The sequence below is a fragment of the Typopeltis vanoorti genome, chromosome 10 (genome assembly GCF_054136105.1).
Source record: "Typopeltis vanoorti isolate ZY-2024b chromosome 10, IOZ_Tvanoo_1.0, whole genome shotgun sequence".
NCBI classification, from domain to species: domain Eukaryota; kingdom Metazoa; phylum Arthropoda; class Arachnida; order Uropygi; family Thelyphonidae; genus Typopeltis; species Typopeltis vanoorti.
Genome location: NC_143558.1, coordinates 125333121 through 125353980, shown reverse-complemented (window position 1 = coordinate 125353980; position 20860 = coordinate 125333121). Strand labels below are relative to the sequence as shown.

Genomic DNA, 20860 nt, shown 5'->3' with positions numbered 1-20860 from the left:
TATCCCATTCTATAATATGGTTAATCCTAGCAAAGTGAAAGGCTAACCCAGATTTTTCTTCTCTATTATTATTGACGTCTCCTATGTGTTCCTTCTTCCTGATTTCAAAACTTTTTGAAGTCTGTCCAATATAGTTCAAGCCACACGAACAAGGGATGTTCTCCAGCATATTTAAAAAATGGATGACTGTCTTTCGGAGATCATAAAAACTGGCGAATTGTCTGTGCAGGTTTAAAAGCCACTCTTATTTCATGTGGCTTGAGGAGTCTGGAAATCTTATTGGAAATTGTCCCCACAAACGGAATCACGATGGTAGAATTATAATGTATATCTTCAGGTTGTGTTTGTGGGGTGGTCACAAAAAAGCATCTTGTGGATCAATTTTCTAGGATAACCATTCTTTGCAAGGTTATTTGATATCAGGGATAGTTCATCTTGTAAGTCTTTATCATCTGTCGTAATGAGAGCGGCTCTATTTTTTAGCATGTGTACAATGCTAAGTTTCTGAGAAATATAGTGTGAAGAAGTGAAGTGCAAGTATCTATCTGTATTGGTGGGTTTGCAATAAACTGTAAGGCTGATATGACCATCTATTCGTTTCTTGATTAAAATGTCCAGAAATGGTAATTGGTTATCTTTCTCAAGTTTTAGAGTGAATTTGATTTTTTCATGCAAAGAGTTAATCTTGCTTAGAAAAATCGAACAGATCATTTCCGTATTTTTCCAAACAATAAAAATATCATCACTGTATCTCCACCAAACTGTGGGTTTATGGTCTAGTTCAGATAAAATTTTACTTTCAAATTTCTCCGTAAAGAGATCCGCACAAGGTGGCGAAAGAGAACTTCCCATTGTAAGGCCTGTTAATTGCTGATAAATAGTTTTATTCCATAAGAAAATAGGAATGTAAGGGCAGATATCCAGAAGCCACAACAGTTCTCCGTTCAGAACAAAACCTAAATAGAAACCAAGGATTGATTCTGCCCGAGATCTGGAAGACCCTCATTAGATCTTTCAACATGCCAGAATTAAATTTTGCTGCCAACTACAGAACGTTCCTACATAGCTAGTAGATCATACACGTGCTATGTGTGCGATGTACGCATTCTTCTGCTTTTATAACAATGCAATTGTATTCGGTTCATTTTATGGTTTTAGTGTAAACAGTTTTTAGCGTCTAAGTGTTCTTACTTTTTTATACATCTTTTACCCTGATGAAGCCAGCAGCCACAGTTGCCGAAACTAGTTGGTATAACTTAGTTTAAAATAAATTTGACCAAAAAAACACCCAAATAGTAGTCATTTATTCTCTCCTATGGTTCTTGTGGTCAAAAATAACAATATTATCATCATTACTAACCTGATATTTAACTCTATATTTTGCAATGTAAATATCAACTTATGTGGCACCTTGTCAACTGCTCTTTGCTTTATTATAAAGGGCAAGCAAATTATTGAAACAAGTGGCCCTTAACAAATCCATGCCGACTTGCACAGATAACATTACCCTCATTTTCCCAATTTTGTATACATACTTCACTAATTTCTCCAAAACCTTAACAGCTACAAAAGAAATATGAAGTGGTCTATAGTTTATGCTTCCATTCTACCTCCCTAATATTGTCACTCTAATCCTACCTCTGCCCCAAGGACACATTTCCAGCATCGCTTTTGTTAAACAATCCAATCAATGGAGCTGTTAGTTCCATAGCATATTCTCTTAATATACATGGCAAAATCCCATCCAATCCCTTCAGGAAGGAAATATGCTTTTCTAGGATGAAATGTTCCAATATATCATCTGCATTAGTCACTCAACTCTCTTGGATAGAAATTCAAGAGAGTTGAGTGTCAATGTATTACAAGTGTCTACACTTATTTTTCCTCCTACATAATGAAATAATTTCTTAGGATTTTCCTTGGATTGTGATGCTAGTTTCTTCTCTCATTCCATTTTTGCTTTCTTTATTATATTAGTCAATTTCCTGGCTTCAGTTCTCCTCATGCATACTTTCCACACACATTTTTTCATTAACTATTTTTCATTTTAAGTTTTTTTTTCCTTGTTCAGCTTCATTAGTCATCTGCTTTACATTAAACAGTATTATCTTTTTCACCTGAGGAATGTAATTTGCCATTGCTGCTGATAAATATTTCTTCACTAGCTCCCATGCATTGTATGTCTATCCCTTTCAACTCTTCCATATATGGAACTGTCACAAGCTGATTTCTAAGCTTATTGTAATCACCTGCCTTATAATTCCACAAATTCATTTCTCCATGATACTTCTACTTGTCTATTGAGCCTGCAAGTGAAGACTACATGATCACTCTCATCAGTTGGGGCAAGGTACCACTGTCACAATTAGGTGCTCCGATGCTGTGACTAAATCTAAAATTCTTGATCCTCATATTCCTTCCAGAGTTGTGGAGTTGGAAGCAATTCTTGGTTTAATGGAGTCAATCAGTAAAAATGTACTGACTGTAACTCCTAATGAATTTAAATTGTAATATAAATAATGTTAAAATTTCGTAGTGAAAGCAGCATCCCATGAAAAAAAATTCACAATGGCAAAAAACGTGTCAAAGTTTGCTATTTTTGAACACTTGACAATAACAACAGATGGGAAATATTATTTGTGTCAATGTATTATAGATGATTGTGAAAAAGCATGTGATGAAAAAATTAGTAGTTCCGTGGTTCTGATAAAAATTCACCTACAAGAGCATCAATAAAACAGCAATAAAAGCATTGCATTCCCTCTATTTCGGAGCTAAAGAAAGATCAGAAAGCCACTGAAGTTTTTTAAAGGATTAAAAAAAAGTGGAAAAGTATGACTGCTCATTGAAACTGACTATAGAAGAAGCCATCCTTGTTTATCCAGATGTTATTAGTGATGTAGCTAAAACTGTAACAGCAATGACACCCAAGTCAGTGTCGAAAGTCTTTTTGGTACTGAAAATAGTTAAATCAGATTTAAGGGCTTCCATGAGGGAGGATCTTGCAGAAGCAATATGTTTGTAAATTTGGGATTTTATTTTTGATTTAACCCCTATTCTGCAGCTAGATGCTAAGTTTCTGTAAAATTTTGTAGGGATCAATTTTTCAGTCTTCTACAATATAAGTTTCATTTCATTTCATTTAATGTACTGTTTAATATGCATCCACTTAAATTTTATATCCAAACAATACTTTAATCTCAAAAAGGAAGGGAACTGGGAGAAAGATGTTCCTTATTTTCTTTGTTTTATATCCTATATTCCTATTACTTTATTATTTATAGAGCCTCTGTAGCTCAGTTGATAGAGACAAAGCCCTTTGGTCAGAAAGGCCTGGGTTTGATTCCCATCCATGATGGGAGGAATCTTTATCTGATCTCTTTCAACTAAAGGTGAGTTAGCTGGTCCTATACAAAAGGTAGCAGGTTTTTTCACCTGGAAACTCAGGCTCAGGTTTTTTTTGTCCTTCAAACCAGCCTGTGAGCACACACACACACAGATCTACAGTCATAAAATACATAGGGAATGGGAGGAGAACCCCCATACAAATAAAAAAATTATTTATAGCTTTTTGATAAAAATAACCTCAATTGACCAGTGTTTTCATTTTCTAAGTTTTGTCTTTTGTTTAAAATTGAATGTTTGTAATTCCTTTAATAAATAGAATAAAAAAGCCACAATGGCATAGCTATACCTATAGACCCAAACTTCAACAGGTTAGAGTTCTAGTGATGAAATGCCTTGGGTGTTGAATGCTTTCAATCGATATAGGAAATAAATAATTAGTATATATGTTTCCTATATTGATATAATATAAAGGAATCAGAGTCAAACGTACCATAAATTGAGAAGCCAGAATCAGAGTAAGGTTTCATGTACTAACTTCACAGTCCTGAATTTTTGACTGTATGTTGCCCAAGATATTTATCTCTCAAGAATTTTATTCCTTTACTAGCATATTCCCTTACTGAAGAATTAAATAATGATCCTTGTTTTATTCCTGTCATTTCTCAACCATTTGTCTTTAAGTAACAATATGATCCTGACAGTCACTATTTGGTATGAAATCTAGTATTTGGTATGAATTGCCTACATTCTAGCTTTACGTTAAACAGTTTGTTTTGTAACTTCACATGTGTGTGTGCACATAAATCTTACCTTTAACAGTCAACAGGGAAATTCCTCTTTAATTTTTCACATTGTTTTATTTCTTTTGGTTTATAGATGGGTAATTCTAATCACCTGGAGTTAAGGCATTCTGAATTACGTAGTATAGACAATGTACTTCCATATTTTATCAGTCATCTAGTTGCCTTTCTGCATTTCAGGTTTCCAAGTGCTTTTTCTACCTCAAGTACTAATATGTACTTCTGATTATGTTTCTCTTGAATATTTTTCTCTTGAGAATATTCAAGAGAATATGATTCTCTTGAATCATATTTATAATCTTTCAAAGTAATTATTCCAGCCAGCCAAATTATCTTCACTTATGTCACTTTTATCATCTGATTCTCTTTACAGTATTTTATTTCTTTCATTTTCAATAGGTTTCAGAAAATTTTGCCACCTTATGATATTTATCTTCTATATTCTTATCTAAGTCTATCCCATGTACTAAGAGAGAGATGTGTAAAAGTACTGTAAAAATTTTTACACAATGATTAGCTTTCCTATGATTTTGGTGTATTCCCTGCAGGTATACCTGCCGATTACTTATTAGGAACTTTTGACTTTTTTTTTCCTTCCCAGGATTGTTTCTATAACTCATGGAGCCTACCATGAAGTTCTGATTTCTTTCCTATCCTTGCAAGGAGATTCCCAGCCTTTGCCTACTTAGTAGAATGATTGTTTTATTCTGATTTTTGTCATTCACTCTCCAATTCTTGGTTCTGCTTGTCAAAAACAATTTTTTTTTTTTTTTTCAATATTTAAAATTTTTTAAAAAATTTCAATTTTTGACATGAAGTGGAAACAAATGAAAGTGTGCTAAAGAATAAAAAGAAACAAAATAGGTTAAAAGAAGAGAAGAGTGAATAACAGTGCATGGAGATTCCATTGTTAGAGGATTTGTTAATGAGAGAGTGTCCATAAGGTCTGCTATCCAGCAGAGAGAATGAGCAAGAGAATTATTGGTGGTTGTGGGAACAAATGATCTAATTGGACATTAAGGGAATGTAAGGGCAGATATCCAGAAGAATATTGAGGAGAATGAAGGATGTGGGAAAGGCTGCAGTCTGCTGCCGAAGTATGACAGTGACGTGTTGAGTAGAGAGCCAGAATCATGAATGGCATGCTCGCAAAGCTGCGTAAGGAGAAAGGAGTGCAGTTTGTGACTGTATGGCATGTATTTAAGGGGTAAATAAATGCTATTATACAGCCATTATGAATTTGACGTATTTAAATGGATTTGGAGTGAATGAACTGGAATAACTATATTAGAGGGAAATGTAGTGTATGATGCAAGCAAGAGATCAGAAGAGTGATACAGAAGGGACTGAAGTGCTTCACAATGGAAATAGTAGTAATGTGAAAGACAGACTAGAAATGCAACAGGAACAGGGGGGGGTATAGCCTGGGGAGAGGGGAAATATATACATACATAACGAATGTATGTATGAGGATAATCAGCATAGAAATGATCAGATATATGTAGTAAGCAATAATAAAGGTGATTGGGCATGAGCGAGTGTGGTGGGAAGGACTGGTTTTCAGGGGCGGCTTGTGCATAGGCACTGCAGAACTGCAGCACCCCCAATTTTTGTCGATATATATTTATTAATTTATTTATATTGCTTGTAACATTTAAGTTTATCATTAATACACAATTTTCTTATTTTGTATAAAAAATAATAAAAATCCATCTTTGTAGCACTTAGGAGGGCAAAGGATGCAAGCAGCACTGTGTTTTATTGCTATGCATGCAAGCATATACACATCATAGTGAGATGCGAGCTAATAGTGTAATGCGGCACTGTCTGTCGCACAGTTCCACTGTTTATATGCAGTTTGTGCCAGTAGTAGAGTGTAGTGCTTAGCATGTTTACAGAGTAAACATGATATATCCCATGGTCAACAAAGAACAACTTGAAACTGAACTTCGAGTATTCTACAGTAGACCCGACATGATTATTGTAAATTGAGTTGTTAAAATTTATAACAGAAAATAATTTAGATTGTGTTCATAGTGAAATTACTGTATTGATAAAAATTCTCTTGACGATTCCTATGACTACATCAGAGCCTGAACGCAGTTTTTCAACATTAAAGAAAATAAAAACATTTCTGAGGAGCACTATGAATCAGGGTAGGTTAAATGCACTTGCGATGATTTCAACGGAGAAAAAATTCTTCAACAGTCACACAAACATCAAGGAAAAAGTTATTGACCTTTTCGCTCAAAACAAAACAAGGAGAATGGATTTTATTTTAAAGATTTTGAATTATACCAAACTGCATAATTTTATCGATAATAAACAATATTTTTTTAGGTTTAATTTTTTTTTTTTAATTTTTACCATAATTTTGATATTTTATCCAAACACGTATGTATGTTGAAAGTTGCAGTACCCCCATGATTTCAAGCCATGAGCCACCACTGCAGGTTATAGACCTAAAAGACCTGCTGTGTTTATTTACAAATGCCAGGAGTATCAGATATAAAGGAGATGAAATTGTTGGAAGTGTACAGTGTTTTTCACATGGATAGAAACGACAAGAAGGGGGAGGGGAAGTGCTGCTGATAATAGCAGGGGAATTATGTCCACATAAGGTAGACATGAAAGAGGGAAATAACGGCAATGGTTTTGAGGCAGTGTGGTGGAGTTTGACAGGAAGAGATATTTAGTTGGATGTGGCTAGGAAATGTGCAGAGTGCGAGGAAGAAATGTATAAGAAACTTCAGTTAGTGAACAAGGATAGGATGAACTGGAGGAAAGGATAATTATTATGGGAGTATAGATTAGAATGAAGAAATAGTATTTGGGAATAAGGAAAATGAATTTCCTAAGTTCTTGAGAGACAACTAACTCAGGCAATATGTAAAGGAGAGTTTTATATCTGGTCATTTCTTCACAGGATGTACTTTTGAGTGGGGTGTTGCACTTCCCTCCAGTTGGTAAGAATGATAATGAAGTGATCATATAGGTTGTGACTAACCATGTGAGGAAAGAATATATGTGGAACTAAGGCTGGTGTAATGTCCAGACAGCCTGGAGCTATAGCATGAAATGAGGACTTGTGTAGTAAAGAAATACATAAAAGTATCAATGTGTGAATGAATTCCGAAGGTCAAAAGGCTGAATAAGATAGGTGTTAAATGGATGAACGAGTGGATTAAGCATGGAATTTTGATGAAGGCACTTTGGAGACAGCACAAGATGAATAATGATAATCAGTTGCATGAAGAATATAAAAAAGCAAGCAGACAAAGAGTGACTCAGTTGGTAAAGACAGCAAAAGCAGAAATTATCAAATCAGACCAAGAGAAACCCTCTTTATGTGGCAAACAGAATGATTATAGTACAAAACTGTTAATCGATGAAAGTGGGAGATTGGTGACTGCTACAGAGGACAGTTGACATCTTCAGTTAGCAGTTCATTAGGGTGTTTAATCCATAGTGTGAAATCATAAGTTCAAGTGTAGAGAATGAAATGAGAGAAGACTTAATCTTGTGTGAGCAAGAGGTATATGAGGAGTTTATCTGTTTAACTTATTGATATTTCATGTGGATTGACTGGGGAACTTCAAATGTATGCCAATGATGCAAAGTTAGATAGAATTATCTGGGATAGTGCTGATGTTAATTCTCTACAGGAAGATTGGAAGAGATTTTAGTTCTGACAAATCAGTGGGGTTGCAGTTGTAATATTAATAAATGCAAGGTGTTACACTTTGGGATATAGAGATATAAGGCTATTTGCTACAGGGGTTCTTAAGGGTCAAAGCTGTATAACTGAGAGGAGATCTCCACATAGCCTTTAAAGGAATGCAGAGAACCGACCAGGGCTTCTGACCTAATGTCCAATCCTCACTTTCTCGTGGTGCACCCTGTTGGGTATCTATCTGGATACTGAATGAACGAGGATCGGCTGGCAATTTGGGATTTAGCATACCAAATTGTATTATTCTTATTGGCTTAAACCAATATACAAAATAATGGTACAACATGACAAAATTTCATGCCGGCTGGGGCATCACCCAGTTAAACAAGTCAACTTGTGCTCTTAGAGTATACGGAGACAAATGAAAGAAAGCTAAACACCGTGTAAAACTAGCTAAACAAAAGTCATGGGAGGACTTTGGCAAGAACATAGAAAATAAATATCAAGAAGGTGGCAAGATGTTCGGGAGGTTGTTGAAGCAGCTTAGAAATGGAAGAAAGAGTGCTGTAAAAGGAATTAGAGATGATTTATATCCAAAACCTTGGGTGGACACATTTGGGAATCCCACCAGAACACCTGACCTTGGTGGCAGAGGATCGTGACCATTGGAAGTTCCTCTTGTAGCTGTTGTCCCCACAACCCAATTAGGAAGAGTGGGCCTTGAAGATGTATGTATAAAGGTGAAATGAAAACGGGAGAAAAATATATCCTTGAAGTATGGAGTAATTACTTTGAAAAATTGCTAAATAAAACAAGCAGTGAGAGCACAGTGGTAAAAAACACCCAAAAAGGCATACAGTCAGGAATACACATCCATACTTGAAGTAGAAAAAGCCGTCAAAGGCAGCAGGAATAGATGCTATTTGACCAGAAATGCTTAAGTATGGTAGTATAAAAGTCTTACAGTTGCTCCACTGCATAGTTCAGAAGGCCTGGACAGAGGGACGAATTCCCAATAATTAGAGTAGAGCTCTCATAGTATCCATCTATAAAAAGGGAAATAAAACTGAATGTAAGAATTACAAAGGTATTTCCCTACTGAGTGTTCCTGGCAAGATTTATGCAAGTATACTTGAGAAATGGTTGAGAAGAATTGTGGAAGAAAAGCTTGGTGAAAAACAAGCTGGGTTCAGGCCAGATAGATGCTGTCAGGATCAGATCTTCACTTTATGACAAAAAGTTGAGAAAGCATCGGAATATAACAAAGATTTATATTTAAGTTTTGTCGATCTGGAAAAGGCATATGACAAGGTGCCAAGAGAGAAGCTATTCAATACACTACAGTTATATGGTGTTAATGGGGCATTATATCAAGCAATACTTAGTCTTTATTTGAGGTTGTAAGTCAGCAGTTAGAATTGAAATAAGTACAGGAAGATGGTTTAATGTTAAATCTGGTGTGAGACAAGGATGTACATCATCCCTTCTGTTATTCATTATCTATAAGGATCACCTTACGAAGAAAAGTGGTATTAAACATGATATTAGAACTGGAGATGTTAATGTCAACTCTTTGCTTTATATGGACGATGTTATACTTCTAAATAAATCTGCTACAAGTTTGCAAGATTCCCTAACTAAATTGAATGACTGTTGTAATAGATATGGTATGAAGGTCAGCAGTAAAAAGACAATGAAAATAGGTAGAATAGTTGAAAATGTCAACTGCATTGTGAATGGAGAACCTATGGAACATGTAAAACATTTCAGCTACTTAGGCATGATTTTTAGTGAAGATGGGAAATTAAATATGGAAATAGACAACAGAATCAACAAAGCTGGTATGGTTGGAAGTCAATAGAATAAATTCATATGGAATAAGAGAGAAATTAGTCAAAACACTAAATTAGCTGTATACAAGACAGTCTTCAAACCAGTTTTCACTTGTGGATCTGAGAGCTGGGTCAGAAGTAAAACACTTGACCAAAGACTAGAGACTGCAGATATGAGAGTCCTGAGAAAGATTAGAGGCGTGAACAGATGGCATCAATGGCAATATCATATTAAAAACAAGGATATTAGGAAAGAACTTGACATTGTCAGCATCCAGGAATGCATTAGCAGTGCTAATCTCAGGTGGTATGGTCACTTAAACAGAATGGGCGAGGAAAGATTAACAAAACAAGTGTCCTCTGCCAGGTTGGCAGGAAAACGACCCAGAGGAAGACCAAGATATAGGTGGATTGATATGGTACAAAGTGCCTTAGACGATAGAAATATAAGATCTGATAATGTTGGAGTCTTGACAAGTAAAGACTTATTTGGAGGAAAATTGTAGACAGGAAGTTAGTAATGATGTAAATTTTTCATATAGTACTAATCATATCCTGTACACCCTTGAGGGTACATGTCAGGAATTTGATGATGATGGCTATGTACTGTATTGGTGGAGCTGTACTTCATGAAGTAGATGAGATTTGAGATCTTGGAGTGATGGTAGATAGTGGACTGAAGTTCCGAGGGGCCCATCACAAATGTTGCAAAGAGCGTAAATTGGCATGTAGGGATAAGGAGGTGGTAGTGCCTCTAAGGCATTAGTCAGACCACATATTGTTATCATTGCACTCTCCATGGAGTCAGACTCATCGTGGGAGGTTCATTCAAACTGACAACATATTTATCATGTCAAATTGTAAAATCTTTAACACTTTGCATTAATGACACATTCTGGTAATGTGTTCCATTCACTGACAATAACTCCATGTAAAAAGTCTACTCTTCACCACACTTTTAAATAAGTTCCAGGGATGAACCTCTGGTTTTTCCCATCTCATCTGGATTAATCCCATAAAATTCTCTCACTAACTTAAATGTCTCTATCATATCACCTCTTTTCCTCCCATCCACCCAACTCTGCAATCCACATTTTCTCAACCTGTCTCTCCATAGCCAGCAGTTCAAACACCTGGTATTGTCTTAGTCACTCACCTCTGGACCCTCTCCAATGTCTCCAATCAAACTGAAAACCAGGTGACCAGATTTGAGCATAACCGTCCAAGTGTGGTCTGACCAATGCTTTATACAGTGGTGCAACTACTTCCTCATCCCTACATGTTAGAGTACTTCTTATCATAGCAGCACTACAATGTGCAGCCTTCACAACACTAGCAATATGTCCTCTCAACTTCAGTCTAATATCAATCATCCCCAAATCTCTAGTCTTACCACTTCCTGTAGTATAGCACCGGTTATATAATACACTGCCTTTATTTCTGCACTCCAATATTGGCTATTGTGCTCAGATTTGGTCACCTGGTTTTTTCAATGTGTGTGTGTGTGGGGGGGGGGGAAACACTAGAAAAGTCCAAAATGAATGACCAAAGTGATATCAGGACTCTGTGGAGTTGGTTATGAAAGTATTTGAGGCAATGTAGATTAAAGAGGTTGGTGGGTAGCAGGAAAAGAGGAGATAGAGATCTTCAAGTTAGTTGAGGGATTCTATGAGATTAATACAGAAGGGATTACGAAAAGAGTGGATGTTAAGATAGGAAGAGCTAGAGGCCATCGCTGGAAGTTGTATAAAGATGTGGTGAAGAAGAGTGCGAGGAGTAGATTTTTTGCATGAAGAGTTGTTGGCGAGTGTAATGCATTGCTAGAGTGCATTGTGAATGCAGGTAGTGTAAATAACTTCAAATCTCATGACGATAGACATATTGCTAGTTGAGTGAGCCTCCCATGATAAGCATATTGACTCCATGAAGGCTACAAAAATAATAAGGTGGTGCCCCTCCATGGGTCACCACCTTGTTGTGGCAGAGGGACTTATGCACTCTGAGAATACTAGGGTTATACTGGTGGTAGCACAGCTACCAGCAGAGCCTCCCAAGAGGAGAGAGATCTTCAAGTTAAGGGATTTTATGAGATTAATACAGAAGGGATTATGAAAAGAGTGGACGTTAAGATAGGAAGAGCGAGAGGCCATCCCTGGAAGTTGTATAAAGATATGGTGAAGAAGGGTGTGAGGAGTAGATTTTTTGTATGGAGAGTTGTTGGCGAGTGTAATGCATTGCCAGAGTGCATTGTACACACACCTTAGCAGAGGAGCCAGCATGCCTCATTCCTCTCATTTTAAATGGCGAATAGAAGAAAGAAGTTACCCATACCAAATCAGTTGTTGCCCAAGGTCAACAAGGATCATGTTTGGTGCTTTATCTCCTGGGCTTTAGGCAATATATGGGCTATAGAACACTTTTCTGGGTATGCAGGGAAAGAATTGAAATGGATCTGGAAGAAGAACAATTATAACGAAAGAAATGAACTATATATGAAAACAAGATGATTACAAGTTTATTATAAATCAAATCCAGCATCAAGCCAAAAGTGAATGTATGAAATTTGGAAACAGAATTTTCTGATACATTTCACTGAACAGCTATTAATGGACTAACAAATATTTATTGTAAGAAACAAGATTTTCAATAATGTTTAACTTGAAGAATTGCAAAATCCCAGAAGAACTTGAGGCAGCTAAAAGACCAGGAAGAAACACTTTAGGTAAAGGACTTTAATTCAGATAATCCCAATAATAACAACCAGCAAGATCATTTAAATGCTACACAAAAAGAACTTAGACATATAATTGTAGAACAAATGCAGAAACACCAGAGGAAGATGATGATTACCAACACTGAAACAAAGTTGATGACAATATCTAGCTGGAATATTGCAGCTAGATCTAGATATTGGTAACAGAAACAATTTCTACAAAAACAACTGGAGAAACAAATCAGCTGATGTACAGTGCTGCAGTTGTAGTTACAAGAGAACTTGATTATACAATAAAACAGATGAATAAATGCAAAAAAGGAATCCCAAAATGGAAAATTATGCTCAGAATCAACATCTGATCAAAGTACACCAACTTTGATCAGATGTTTAACATGTTCGCTGCCAACTACGAGTATACTCGTAGTTGGCAAACCAGCCCCACAAGCCAGCTACGAGTATACTCGTATGACGCTTACCGCCGGCAACGAGATTACTGTACTGACCTTGAAGTGAAAATGCTTGGCTTGTGGAGCTAGCATCAAAACTGTGTATTCTCATAGAAGGTATATGCTCTGCACAAGCCACCTACGAGTATACTTGTAGGACGCTTACTGCCAGCAACGAGATTACCGTACTGACCTTGAAGAAGTGAAATTGCTCGGCGTACGGGAACAGACTATGCCGAAGTAGCGTGGCAGCGAACGTGTTAAAATTTGAAGTTTCAAGGACATTTTGCAAAGGTTATGAAGACATCTCAGAGAATTGTTTCAATATTGAAGAGGATATAGACCACGAGATAAAAGTGTGGTGGTCCCATTGTATAAAGTTTTGATCAGACCACATCTGAATATCTGCTCAGACCTGGTCACTGGGATTTGAAGGGAATGAAGTAACCTTGGAGAAGGTGCAGAGATTGATAATGGAAATGATATCAGGACTGTACAATGTTGGTTATGAGGACAGACAGAGCATGAAGATTGCCGAGTTTGGTGGATAGAAGACAGGGTGAGATATGATTATTATCAGATTGATGGGACAATTTTTCATTTGGTGGAACGAAGGGAAGGAACAAGGTTAGTTGGTTTGTTAGTTGATTTAAAGTTTAATGGTGCAAGGACTACTCAGGTCATGCTGTGTTAGTAATGATCAAAGTAATGATTTATCAAAGTAATTTGATAAATAAGTGTAGAAAGGTTTAGATAAAAACTTTAAAAGGACACAAAGAAGTGCAAACAGGTGTATACAAAGCAAGTGAAAGAGTAATATAAGTGAGTAGGGAAAGAAAAATGGACAAGGAAGAGCCATCCCTGGAAGATGAAAAACAAAGTAGTGAATGAAAAGGAAAGAATTAAGTTTTTTCCATGGAGAGTGGTAGGATCATGGAATGCATTACCTGAGAGGTGGCAAATAAATACAAATGGTGGTATGATACTTTGTGACCTTCTGCAGTGTTTTTTTTTTGACTCCATAGAGTCAAAGAGAATAACAATAATTTATTAGAACAGTTATACATTAAGCCTTTAATTAGGACTGCATGTGGTCAGAATGATCTATTCCAAGTCTTTCTCTAATCTATTCAGAGATCCTGATTTAGAGTGATCTTTAAGGGTTGATCTCCTGATTAGGAGATCATAGCTGGGGGTACCTAGAGTATTGATAAATGTAGTAAGAGTAGTGATAGATAATATAACAATTCAGGCAAAAATAGATTGCTTTTAGTAAATGAATCCAACATGGAGAATTTTAATAAGCAGAATCCTTTGCTTAAGGTTTTTTTTTTTTTAATACACAGATGCTACTTGAAGTGATTGTATGGTAAGAGAGATAGGAAATATTTATTTTATCTAGGATGTTACTAGATAAATATTTCTGGATCTAGAGTAAGTGATTTAAATGAAGTTATGCATAAGGAAAATGACAAATTCTGAGATGTTTATGTAATGAGAATGAATGATCTAAAATTAGTATTTGAAAGACACGGGAGGATTTTTGCGACTCAGGTGAACTGCTAAATCAAGAATTAAAAATGTTAATTCTATTAATTATAATGCAGATTTCAAAGCAAGAGAATCCATCATCAGAGCAATGGCAGGCTAATATGATTCTAAGTAGATTATGCAGCATATGCAATATGTGCTGCTGAATTCATGGGATCAGGTTGTTAATAATTGGAAATTGCTTGGTGGCAATGGTATCTGTCCATCTAAACTTGGTCTATTTCAGCTAAGCATAACCATAAAATCTGATGTCCTTAAAATATTTATAAAGAACCCCAAAATGAAATTTATGGCAGCTGACTGGATGGTTGTAGAGGATGAAGGGTATTCCAAGTAATAAGGATGTACATGTCAACAGTAAGGGAAGTCAACATGAATGGATTTCCTGAAATCAAAAGAAATTAGTGATGGACTACATTAATTACTTGGAATCCCTTTGTAATGTTTGAAATTACAAAACAAAGTAACCGACTATGTGGCCTGTGTGTTGTCTGTTAAGTGAGTGGTGCTCTGACTTGTTTTGTAGGATGAAAAAAATGCCTTAGTTTAAAAAAAAGTTAAGTTTCGCAATATAATAACAGAATTAACCAGTAGGCACTATTTAATGGAAGTGACATCTGGAACAAAATAGATTACACTAAGGGGCATATTATGTAATTTTTTTGCCTAAGTTCAGGTTTATTTTGTAATAAACCTGAGTCAACTAGAAGAATAATCAAGTTTTTAAAGAACGATGCACACCATAAGCCATGAAAATTATTTTTTTGTAGATACATAAATTTGGGGAGAGCTGGGATGGGCAAACTGAGAAGTTAGTTTTTTAAAAATATTTGAAAATACTGTGTGGCATACAAGTGGGACTATCAATTTAGTGTTGCAAAGTGGAAGGTTTTGAAAGCTGGAAAATGCAAACAATTAGGTGCTGTGTATTTAACTGATGAGAATATACTGGAGGAGTTAAGGGATCTGACTGACCTAATAATGATGGTAGACAAAGACTTGAAATTTAGAATACACTTGGAGAAAAATTACACTGGATGCAGAAAAGGATGCCGGAAGTTTTACGGTATGAGCCCTTGATCGGGGTGAATTTAGTTTCTTCAGTTTTTCAAGGAGACAAAAGATTTAACAAACCAGAGCAAACTGATCTGATGTATCATCAGGACTCTGGAAAGCTGGATATGAAGACAGAGTGAGGAAATATCATCTGCAAAGCCTGATGAATAGGAGAACCAGGGATATGATTAAGATATAAGTTGATGTGTGTCTATTCATCCATTCATCCTAAAAAAGGAGAAGAGCAGATTTTTCATGGGGTAGAAGAACCCGTGTGAAATATGTATAATGGAAATATGAGCAAGGAGCAGCTTTTATTATTTTCCTGGCTACCATGGAGTTACAAAATTCATCATGGGGAGATTACCACTAGTCAACACGAAGTCTATCATATCACTCCTTAAAATCATCCATGTTCACGTCCTCTCAGGCTATGCATTCCAAGCTCCTACCACTCTCCATACAAAAAATTTACTCTTTTACTCATCACCTCCTTTTGCAACTCCTAGGAATGGCCCTTGTCCTTGCTAGATAGAAGATAGAAAAAATTACATCCTTCTATCATTTGGTAGATAGAAGGTAAAAAAAAAAAGTGGGGATATGATAAATCTCCTCAGTGTTAATACAATAATCCTTCAACAGCTCGATCATATCCCCCCCCCCTTCTTACCTTCTATCTACCAAAACACTGCAATCCACATGTCCTTTGTCTATCTTCATGGAGAATGTGTACAATCCTGATATCATTTTTGTTATCCATCTCTGCACCCTCTCCAAGGTTACTTCATCTCTTTCAAATCCTGGAAACCAAATCTGAGCACAGAAATCCAGATGTGGTCTGATCAAAGCTTTATACAATGGGACCAGCATACTTATCTCTAGTGGTCGATGTTCTCCTCAACATTGCCACTCATTTGTTAATGATACCGCATGTGAATTGACTAGAGATCTTCAAATATTTGCCGATGTTAATTCTCTGCATGAAGATATGAACAGACTTTTAGTTGGACAAATGAGTGGGGCAGTTTTTAATATTAATAAGTGCAAGGTTTTACACTTTGGGATACAGAGCATATAATACTGTATTGGTGAAGTGGATGAGATTTAGGGATCTTGGAGTGATGGTAAACAGTGGACTGAAGTTTTGATAGAACTTCGAAAGTGTTGCAAAGACTGCACATTGTATCGCTGCTATGATAAAAAGTATATTGACATTTAGAAATAAGGAGGTGGTAATGCCTCTATATAAGGCATTGATCAGACCACATATTGACTATTGTGTTCAGACTTGGTCACCGACTTTCATTGTGATGTGGAAACGCTAGAGTCCAAAGACAAATAACTGAAGTGATGTCGGGATTCTGGAGTGTTGGTTATAAAGTGTTTGAGGGAATGTGGATTACAGAGGTTGGTGGATAGGAAGGAGGAAAAGAGGCAGTATGATAGAGACCTTCAAGATAGTTAAAGGATTTTTTTTTTTTTTTTTTTTAATCAGATTATAAAGAGAGAGAGAAAAAAACTATAAAAAGAGTGGATGTTAAGATGGGAAGAACGAGGGGATGGCCATCCCTGGAAGTTGTATAAAGATATAGTGAAGGGTGTGAGCAGTAGATTTCTTGTGTGGAAAGTTGTTGGCGAGTGGAATGCAGTAATGGAGTGTAGTGTGAATGCAAGCAGTGTAAATAACTTCAAAGCCCATGATTATAGACATGTTGCTGGTTGAGTGGGCCTCTTACGATGAGTCTTGATTCCCTGGAGGCTACCAAAAATAATAATACCATATTACTTGCTTTTTCTAACATGCATGTTGTCAGCCATTTAAATTATGTTTATTTGCCAGCATGTTTCTCTCACTCATGCTATTACTTTCAAGGTTATATAGTAATTTAACAGTGGAAGGTGAAAGAATTTGTTTATAAAGCAATTTACAATTAAGAATGTGTAACATTTTCAATTTTTATTCATTTCTGCAAATGAATTTGTTTTAATTCACCTTAAAACCTTAACATGTATGTTTCATAATCTTAGTTCCAAAATAAACTCTCAGCTCAGATATCAAAGATGTTTTGGGCACTTCTGTATTATGATAGTTTCATGCTCATCTCATTTCTTTCTTGTACGATATAAATTTAAATGACTCCCACCACACAGCTACTGAATTTTTGTAGTCATAAGTAAATGAAATCACATTTTTTAAATATTAATACTAAGACATTAATATATATTGGTTTCCATAAATTAAAGAACAAAGTGAAAAACTGCAATAACTCTGTATGGGGGGGGGGATCTCATGTAGGTCAGGTAAATTATGTATATGGCTAGAAGAACATTCACATAACCAATGAATTTGGGTGGCAAGCCATGGTAAGACTAGAAGCTGGCTAAAGTCAGACAGAGGTAGCAAAGATGGTTGCAAGTGAGTTCTGTGGTTTACAAATTGTGGAACTAATTCTAACAGACACATACAGCATCCTAGAGATAGTGAAAGAAGGCCATGGACTACTACAATATATTGCACAAAACCAGCACTTTGGAGTGCTGTTCTTGTGCAATTTGTAATACATGTAACTAATGTGTAGTTTGTAACTACAACAATATACGTTATGGAATAAATGAGTAAGTTTAGTATTATTTTTTATTTTTTTGCACCATACTATACAACCACAGTGGGTAACTGATATCTCTAATTATCTGCTCACTGAAACGGGAGTGCTATGCTAAAATCACCTATGATCTGACCTTATGCTGACTACAGCAACATTCGTATCTACTTCCATTGTGTGCAGAAAGCTTCACAAAGGTGGTCTCTGTATGCTAGGTGACCAATAGTCTGCATGCCCCTATTCCTTGCACCACAAGAGAGAACATCTGAAATGTGCCAGGTTCCACATCAATTGAACTCAAGACCAATAGGGGTCAGCATTGTTTACCGATGAGTCCCAATCTGCTCTAAGAAGTGATACCAGGTGTGCCCTGATCTGGATAGAACCAGGGAACAAGTCATCCCTCTAATATCCATGAAAGGGACAATTATGGTGGAGGTATTGTGATAGTTTGGGTAGGCATGTTGTTGGGTAGATGCACTGACCTGTGTGTGCTTTCTAGTTAAACCATGAATGCTTCCACTTATAGAGAATGAAGTACTGGATCTCTATTCATCCATATGAAGGTGCAATGGGGAGACCATTATCCTACAAGGAGATAATGCTCATCCTCAAACAAAACTCCTGGACCAATATCTTCCAAAAAAAAAAAAAAAAAAAAAAAAAAAAAAAAAAAAAGAGACTATCATATGTATGGACTGGCCAGCCAGGTCTCCTGACCTTAATTCCATCGAGCATGTCTGGGATACTCTAGGTAAATGTATTGCAGGTATTGCTACTCTAAGTCCCCCCCCCCCCCACTCATAAAACCTTCAGAGATCTAGGAGGAGCAATGGCTGTTATTACCAAATGAGTTCCTGGAAATTATGAAACATGAGTGCTGCATTGTTGTGAGGGATGACCACACTTCTTATCAAGGCATTTTTGACTATCTCATTTTGACCATTTTCTTCACATACCCATTTGTTACTAAATTAAACTATTCATTTTTAATTTTTTGTGGGCATTTCTTTCACATCATACTGCTTTTCACCAAATTGCATAAAAATTCATCATACAGTTTTTGAATTATTGTGATTTGTCTCTTTTTTTTGTTTAGTTTATGGAAACTAGTATTTATTGGTCATTTAGAAAATGTATTACCTGACAGGAGTCTTTTCCTCCTCCTTTGTATCCAGCACACATCTGAGAGGATAAAATTACTGCCTTTTCCTTAGCTTCATTAAACCATTCTTGGCATTTTTCATTTTCCAACACAGGAACACGAACTTTTTGTAGTTTTCGTTCAAAAAGATTTCCTAAAATGAGATATGTAGGGGAATAAATTAAAACCTGAAAATGAACTAACTGTTGACTGGTACTATATATGAACTTAGTTCGAAACATATGCAATACAGAAGATTTAAAGCTATAACAAGGTCCAGAAAATAGTTTATTTCTTTTAGTTTTTAATCTGTCATTGATAAAAACTAAACTACGATAAAGAGCCAAGAGGCTATTTTTTTTCCGGCAGTGTAAATCAAGTTAAGGGGATAATAAATCCCTCGTTATTTTAAAGCCGGATACGAAACTCGGAGATCGAAATCTAAGAGTTTCATGCCAAAGAACTATTGGCGAGTCCAAGCATACGTCAACACCTGGGTAGTACAACACTAGAGCAACGCAGAGCAAGCTCCATTACTATCCTTAATATTTTCTCATAATGTAAAACGCAGCTCCTAGGAGATGTATTACTGTTTTACATTATGAGGAGAGGTCACTACCCAGACCGGTTTCGACCTTTATTGAGGTCTCATCACTGAGTAGGTAGACCTGCATAATGCCAAGGTTTAAGGGAAACGAACTTACATACCCCTACTATACGAATTGCCAGAACGGTGTACCCATATATTATTACTACGATAAAGAGCCAAGAGGCTATTTTTTTACCGGCAGTGTAAATTAAGTCAAGGGGGATGCTGCCGAAAAAAAAAATAGCCTCTTGGCTCTTGAAGTAAAAACTGCCGGTAAAAAAGAGCCAAGAGGCTATTTTTTTTTTTACCGGCAGTGTAAATTAAGTCAAGGGGATGCTGCCGAAAAAAAATAGCTTCTTGGCTCTTTCTCGTAGTAGTAATATATGGGTACACCGTTCTGGCAATTCGTATAGTAGGGGTATGTAAGTTCGTTTCACTTAAACCTTGTTATTATGCAGGTCTACCTCCACTGATGAAACCTCAATAAAGGTCAAAACCAGTCTGGGCAGTGATCTCTCCTCATAATGTAAAACAGTAATGCAGCTCCTAGGAGCTGCGTTTCACATTATGAGAAAATATTAAGGATAGTGATGGAGCTTGCTCCACCTTTGCTCTGAGTTGCACTACCCAGGTGTTGACACGCTTGGACTCGCCGGTAGTTCTTCGGCATGAAACTCTTAGATTTCGATCTCCGAGTTTCGTATCCGGCTTTAAAATAACAAGGGATTTATTATCCCCTTAACTTAAAAACTAAAGTACATCTTTATTTCCTAATTTGTATTTAGGAAGTACAGCACATGTGATAGCATTGAAGTTTACATTGTTATTACTACTAGCTTTGTATCAGCTTTTACTAAATAAATCTATTAAACACTAGCTAGTTTTTTTTATGTGAATCTTATCCACAAAAATCGGTTAGCCCATAATAATACATTAGTAGGCTGGGTGAGATAAAGGTTAGATAATCCATAAAAAACTACTCCAGAAATCTCACGCATGGAATTTTTCTCAAGTCGCATTAGGCCTTTAAATAAGAAGGGTGGTGTGGCAGACACCACCCTGCTTATTATCAACCAGACTGGACATGGTTCTTTTTCTTGCT

At 36.3% G+C, this 20860-nt stretch overlaps 1 protein-coding gene across 1 annotated transcript in view; it reads right to left on the bottom strand.

Moving 5' to 3' along the window:
- The window catches only part of LOC150102771 (trypsin-1-like), a 109735-nt gene that overhangs the window by 12108 nt on the left and 76767 nt on the right, over positions 1 to 20860 (bottom strand). The window contains exon 5 of the mRNA XM_090399391.1: positions 19169 to 19323. Within this exon, the coding sequence (XP_090255517.1) occupies positions 19169 to 19323 (155 nt within the window). The remainder of the gene's footprint in view (positions 1 to 19168; positions 19324 to 20860) is intronic.